Source organism: Colius striatus, chromosome 5, assembly GCF_028858725.1.
Source record: "Colius striatus isolate bColStr4 chromosome 5, bColStr4.1.hap1, whole genome shotgun sequence".
In the NCBI taxonomy this organism is placed as follows: Eukaryota; Metazoa; Chordata; class Aves; order Coliiformes; family Coliidae; genus Colius; species Colius striatus.
In genome coordinates, this window is record NC_084763.1 from 29972318 (window position 1) to 29979047 (window position 6730).

General features: G+C 46.7%; 1 protein-coding gene across 1 annotated transcript; it reads right to left on the reverse strand.

Annotated features, from left to right (window-relative positions):
• Positions 1 to 1340: 1340 nt before the first annotated feature.
• Positions 1341 to 4302, reverse strand: ARL4A (ADP ribosylation factor like GTPase 4A). The gene is made up of 2 exons (XM_061996510.1): positions 4114 to 4302; positions 1341 to 3874 (listed from the first exon to the last, which is right to left on the reverse strand). Exon 2 carries the CDS (start codon positions 3788 to 3790, stop codon positions 3188 to 3190), a length of 603 nt encoding a protein of 200 aa, XP_061852494.1. The 5' UTR covers positions 3791 to 3874; positions 4114 to 4302; the 3' UTR covers positions 1341 to 3187.
• Positions 4303 to 6730: the final 2428 nt, after the last annotated feature.

Consider the following 6730-nt stretch of genomic DNA (forward strand, 5'->3'; position numbering starts at 1 on the left):
AATTATCTTAACATTTCAGTTATGCAATATCAGCACTGTAACAAAATTGCACCTGCTTATTCAGCTTCTCTAAAGACTTTGGCTAAGATACCAAATAATCTACTGCAATCACCATTTTGTCCCTAGTTGAAGCCTTTGTAATAGTAATGCAAAACAGTTTCAGAGATACAGCTACATTTGTATATTTTACTCAGAAAGGTTACTGTAATATTCCAGCAAAAGAGTTCTAGTACAGATAAAGGTATGGCTTGAATGTAAAACTCATCCCCCACTCAAAGTTTTCTATTGCCAAGTCAGTATTAAACATGATACCATCACATTTCAGAAACATTACACTGCCTTCTCTCACTTCTTCCTCCAGAGGCCCAGAGTACAGATTAGTCCTGCCTTTGCATTTAAAAATCACTTAAGTTGTTCTACACAAAAGAGTTTAGGGAGACTGTCATGAGAGTAACACTAGCATGTGTAACAGGCAGAACAAAATAGAGTTGACTCTTTCAAGCTCAAAGTGAAGCAATTATTACTTGGTGTTGTATAGTTTGTTTACAGGGTATAAAGAGACAGCCACTCATCTAGTCTTCCTCAGCCTAGTAGTACCATGCACCTGATGGGAAGAAAAATGTTAGCCAGGTTATACTACTTACATCCCAAACTTATAGGGCTCAGCATCACTAAAATAGCTTTTTCAAGACTGATGGGTAGTAACTGACATTTTGATGTGTCGTCAGTTACATAAACAGAAATGAAAACATTAGGCTTTTGAGAAATACATTTGGATATTCTTGTTCAAACTTCGCAGTTTTGATTTGTAGGCTAAATTAAGGGGGTTTTGTCTATGTTCAAGTCCCAAAACTAATTAGAAGCTTCTGTATCTCTTGCTACACTCTACTCACTGCCATAAAATCCAAAGAGGAAATTCACCCAAGGCTTAAAGTACACATGAATCTCTCAGAAAGCTTCAGATATAAGAGCCTCAAGATACTAAATTAAGTACCACCCGTAAGTATGTGATGAATACCCAACATCACCTATTAAATGTTGCACATAACAAAAAATAAGTTCAGCCATATAAAGGACTTCTCAAATTATGCAAGATCCATCACTTCAGAAAAGAGTCACAGCAGTTAATATTTCATCTGTTAATATACAGACATGCTACTGGTTTAAAGTTTTAAATAAGACACCTCCAATTTGTAACACCGTGACATTTCTAAGCCTCACCACATTTCTAAGACTTTGGTTTCCAACAGAAATAGTTCTGCTGTTATTAGAATTAATATGTGTACAGAGGTTGAGAATGTACCACTGCAGTACAAGTCAGACACCTTCTCTTTGCAGGCTTGTTTTGAATCGTTTATTGAGGTTTAAGAAGTCATCCACATTTCTATAAATATAGACATTGAGTGACTAACAATGTCACCAGTGCAGGTACATATATAACCAACATACAAAAGCTCCACTGGAAGCTACTTCAGTTTATTCAAAAAGGACCAAGATGTCATAAAAAAAACCTCCAACCAGCTGTCACTTTCAGTTATTGAAGACACTAAAGTGCATTTTTGGTTACCTCCTGGACCAACAGCTGCTGGTTTAAAAGTTTCTTTTTTGTTGTTTCTTTTTCAACATTTTAAGTTACATTGATCAACATTCAGGTTTGCAGCTGTCATCCTCCTGATACATGGCAGCAGATAAGAAAAAATGTATTACTTTGCTGGTTGAGTAAGAGGAGGAAGTAGATTTTGCCATTTTTTAAATTTTTTTCTTTTAACATGGTATTTCCAACAAAAGTTTAAAAATACTCTAACATTCTGGTGAATTCTTACAGCACCACTAAGGTTAGTCTTAAAAGTTCAGGCTCTGTTTTAGCCCTTTTAATTGCTAGCCACATATCTAAAGAGTCACTTGAAGCTCTGTACCAGTAGTAAAAACTACCCTCCCTTTTCCGTCAACCACTACCCTGCCCAGTTAACACTGCTTGCACACTCTGTAAACAAGAACAGCTTAAAGCATAATTAAAGCAGAACACAGGCCCATCTTGAAAATCTTCTCCCCCCAGCCCCTACCCTCAGTAGTGTCAAATGTTTGAGTGTATAAAGCATCATAACATTCCTAACCACAAAATAGTTTAAGAGTCACGATAAAAAAAAAAAAAGCGCATGTTGAAAGTGACACAGCAATACCGCTTTAATAAAATGGTACTGTGGGGAAATACAAAGATGCGTCTTGCTAATTTTTAACTCCATCTTTACTTCATTATAATTTTGCCAGAAAAGTCACCAAAAGAGCAAAGCAAGCAGCACTGGTTAGAAGCACAACCACCAGAGTTGTTTGTTGTAGCTCTTTTACTGCAATTCATTTACTTTTCACTTGATAGTAGGAGGACATAATACCATTCAGGAATAAATGACTAATTTTTAGTAGCAGTTTAAACCTGATTACCACGGTATAATGATGAAGAGCTGCTTCTATAAAACAAAAACCTTACATACCAAAACCATGCTACATGTTGGGGAAGCCACCTTTTCCATGCTCCACTATGTTGTTTGTACTTTTTACGTGTCAAAAAGTCTTTGTTAGTTGAAGAATCCATAGCACTTAAATTTCAAGTATTTGAACTGAACAGGATTGAATTTCAAAAAGAGCTGAATTAAAGGAAAACCTATGCATGTAGCCAAACTTTCATAGAAATCCCCAAACAAGGTAAAAAACAGCCTCTCAAAATAATGAGTTACTGGCTTCATACATGTTTTTAAAGCTGTATAATGTTCACCTAAACACTCCACTTACGCGCATTAGAAGTTCAAAAATACAGAACGGCTTCAATGCAAATTGCTTGCAGAGGGCACCCTCAAACATATGAGTACAACACTAAGCAGAAAACCCTCATTTTATCTGGCTATTTAGACATCCATGTCACATATACCCACCCATCCATTTCCAGATAGTATTACATCACCTATTAGGGCTTCTGAAATAATACAGAGCCATAAAACTCAGAAGAGACTATTAAAAATAAAATAAGAAGTTCCATAACTGCACAGCCCTCCACAGAGCAAGGTTGTGCAACTGACTGTTTAATGTAACTAAGCTTAACAGCATCCAAACAAGCAGGCCTGGGCTTGGAAGCTGTCTTATGTCAAATTTTGACCACGTTAACTACTTAAAAACGGAAAGATCGGAATAGAACTCATCTCTTCTTTTTTTGTTGCCTCAACATTTTCCTTCGTTTAATTATCATATCGTGTAGTTTCTCCAGTCCCTCTTTGAGTCCATCTCCAATGATTGCACAGGTAGGCTGCAAATGCCAGGGAGTTGAAGAACTCAGCTCACTCATTGCTAACATCTTCTCAATTTCAGAAAGGGAGAGAGAGTTTCTCAAGTCCTGCTTGTTAGCAATGATAAGGACAGGTACTCCTTGATTTTCAGATATCCTAGTAATCTTATGAAGTTCCGTTTTGGCCTCCTCCATTCTCTCAACATCGACTGAGTCCACCACAAACACAATGCCATCGGTGCACCTCGTGTACGACTTCCACAGCGGCCTCAGCTTTTCCTGACCGCCTACATCCCAGAAGTGGAAAGTGACCGTTTTCGAGTTGCCCAGCGTCACTTTGATTTTCTCCGTATTAAATCCTTTAGTGGGGACAGTGTTGACGAACTCATTGAACTGTAATCTGTAGAGGACGGTTGTCTTCCCAGCACAGTCCAGTCCCAAGATGACAATGTGAAAGCTCTGAAAAGAAGGCAGGCTGGAGAAGATGGGCGTCTGGTCCGAGAGTCCATTCCCCATTGCCAGTGGGGAAGGTGACAGCGGGCTGCCACGAGCAGAGGCCGGCTCCCACGGTTACGCTCGCCGCCGCGCTAGGCTTGGATCCTGCCAACGACACAAACGGCGTTAGCCCGCGGCTGACCTCTGCTCCGCGTCGGCCGGGGCCGCGCGGCCCTCGCCGCCCCGCCCGCGGAGGTGACCGCAGGCGGCGCGACGCGAAACGCAACACGTCTCCCGCCCGACAAGGCGGGCTCCGCCAGCGCCCCGAGACACTGCGGGCCGCCGGGCGCCCGCGCCCCGGCCTGCCCTACCGCCGGCCTGCCCTACCGCCGTCCCGCACCTACCGCTGGGCCCCGCCGGGCAGGCGCGTTCCTCAGCGCGGGCAGCCGGGGTCAGCTCGCGACTCCATGCCCGCGCGCACCACTCCACATCCGCCACTGCGCCTCCCCCGCATCTGGCGGAACGGCGCCTCCCAGCCCGCGCCTAGCCCCGCGCGACCCGCCCCGCGGCTTCCATTGGCTGCGCCAGGCGGCGGGGGCGGGAAAGAGGGCGCCCTCCGCCGTGCCCATTGGCCGGCAGCGTCGGCCACTCATCGGACAAACAGATTTGTACCGTCCTCAGCTGAAGGCCAGGGCCGCGCGCGGCCGGCAGAGGGGCCGCGGCCTCTGCAGCTGCGGGGGCGCGCCGCTCCCCGCCCACGCCCTGCCGGAGCTACCCCCCCCCCCCGTCCCTCCGCCCACCGTGGGGCGGAGCCAGCGCCTTACATGGTCCCCTCAGGAGAAGACGCCGCGCCCTCCGCCCACGGCGCGCGGGCCCGTGTCCCAGCGGGCGGGCGGCGCCGGCAGCCCCTCGCCTTCTGCGGCAGGCAGCGGCGCCCCGCCGGCCTCGGCGCGTGCGCCCATTGGCTATGAGTGTGCTGGCACTCGGGGCCCGCCGCCCAGCGGCCTGGCAGTCGGCTCGGCGGCGCGCCTCAGCGCACCCGCGCCGCAGCCGGGAGTGCGGGCCCTGCGGCGACACCGGGGCGTGGTAGCGGCACCGCCCTTCTCCGCCCGGCGCTTCCCGCTGCCAGCTCCCCGCAGAAGGCCACCCGGCCTGGGGCAGAGGCCGCCCCTGAGGTTGCTCCTCTCGCTCGGCCGTTTCGTCACCCGGCCCTTATTCCCAGCGCCCCCGCGCTCTCCTGTCGCCTGGCAACGGGCTTCCGAGCGGCATCTCGCGGGCCGCTGTTCCCCAGCGGCGGCCCTGCGCGCAGGACCCTCTCTGCGCCAGCCCGCGCGGCGGGGGAGGCGCGGCCGTGGCGGAGCTGCCTTTCTCGCGGCCTTTGTAGGGCCACCCTGTCCGCGGGGCCGGAGTGCTGCAGTGCGGTACGTGCCGCTGTCAGAGCCTCCGTAAATTGCCTTACGGCTCCTCATCTCTTGCAATGATGCAGCAAGTATTACAGGGCGCCGTCGTGCCTCGGCAGCTGTGGACGAACCCGTTGGGTGTCTCGGTCTCACTGCCCGGTGCCTCTGCAGATACCGGTGCGGGCAAAGAGGGAAGGAAAGTTCCGTGAGCAGGGTTTCTTGCTGTTGTTGCATAAGTAAGAGTGACTGATCTGAGGCCTCAGACCTGACCCTAGGTAAACACTGTACAGCTGCCTTTCACGTGTCCCTGTGAAACAGAACAATCCTGGGAGAAGCTGAAAAGAACCGTGTTGATGCCTTGTTAAGATTCCACGCCCACAGAGCTGCTATGTAGTAGTAGTGCTGTGGTCGGAATGAACATGTGTCACCTACCTTAGTTACCAGAAAGGTTTCTTTCAGCACAAGGATATGTTAAATAATTCTGCATTTTAGTATCCAAGCCTAATTTGAGCAGTGAAGTCTTTCGAAGTCAGAACTAACTACTAGTGCCTAATAAAACTTATCCCTGTGTTGCTTAGGTTTGCTTCGTGTATGTTTCCAGAGCATGCAAGTTTTGGAGCAGGCCCAAAGGAGTATTATGTCTTGGATATTCATGCAGTCTCTCCATGATTCTATTGAAGGTATTTTAATTTAAACATAAAAGGCAGAACGATTGCCTTTATTTCTTGCTCTGCTGAAAAGCAGTCAAAACAAAATAACAGATTTTTGTGCCCTTGAAGCCGGAGGGATACAGAACTAACGATTTTCTAAAGTACAGCATATCCAACACACTGAGTGGAGAAGGCATCTCCTAGATGATGTGTTTCTTTGGAAGAATGTGGCAGCAGGGAGGTCATTTTAAGATTACAGAGAAATAAGTATCCTCAACAAAATTAATGTATTTGTAAATATATACATGAAAATTATTTGTGCTGCCCAGAAAATGCTCAGAGTAGGTTGTTCTACTTCTCTTTACCTCCCTACAGTTAATTTATCTCATTCACCTGTTGGAACTTGCTAGAAAGTGAATTATGAATTCTCTGGGGCAGGGACTATTTTTCATTGTAGGTCTTCTTAGTGTTTAGCACCTTGATCTTAATTAATGCCCATGGGCATTTCTGCAAAACAGCTATTAAATAACAATCTAAGTTGATCAGCTCCTCCCATGTGCTTCATGTGACTTTAGAACAGAGGTGTTCTGAACAGAGTAATGGTGTCTAAATTAGTGGATATATAAGAAAGCTGATAACATTCAGCCTCTGATAAGTGAAGGAAAGGGTGAAGCAGGGCTTTGATTATCTTGCAGAAGTCTTGAATGAAGGAGGTGTACATTCTTTTCAAGTATATGGCTGCATGGGGAGAGATAATAGGTGAAAATAAAGATATTTGTATGAGGAAACAATTGAAGAGGGTGGAGCCATGTGCAGACTTAATAATGCAAAACTAGGAGGTGCCTAATTTCTGTGTTGGGATCCTTTCACATATTGATACTTTGTATTTAACTTGTCTAAGGCTCTGAGTTCCCTCTGGCTTAGCACTCCTTAGCTCATTAAGACAACTGCAACTTCAACTTCTCTGGACT

Coding starts and splice junctions, on each gene's coding strand:
- ARL4A (XM_061996510.1), bottom strand. CDS start 3,790: ATGGGGAATGGACTCTCGGACCAGACGCCCATCTTCTCCAGCCTGCCT.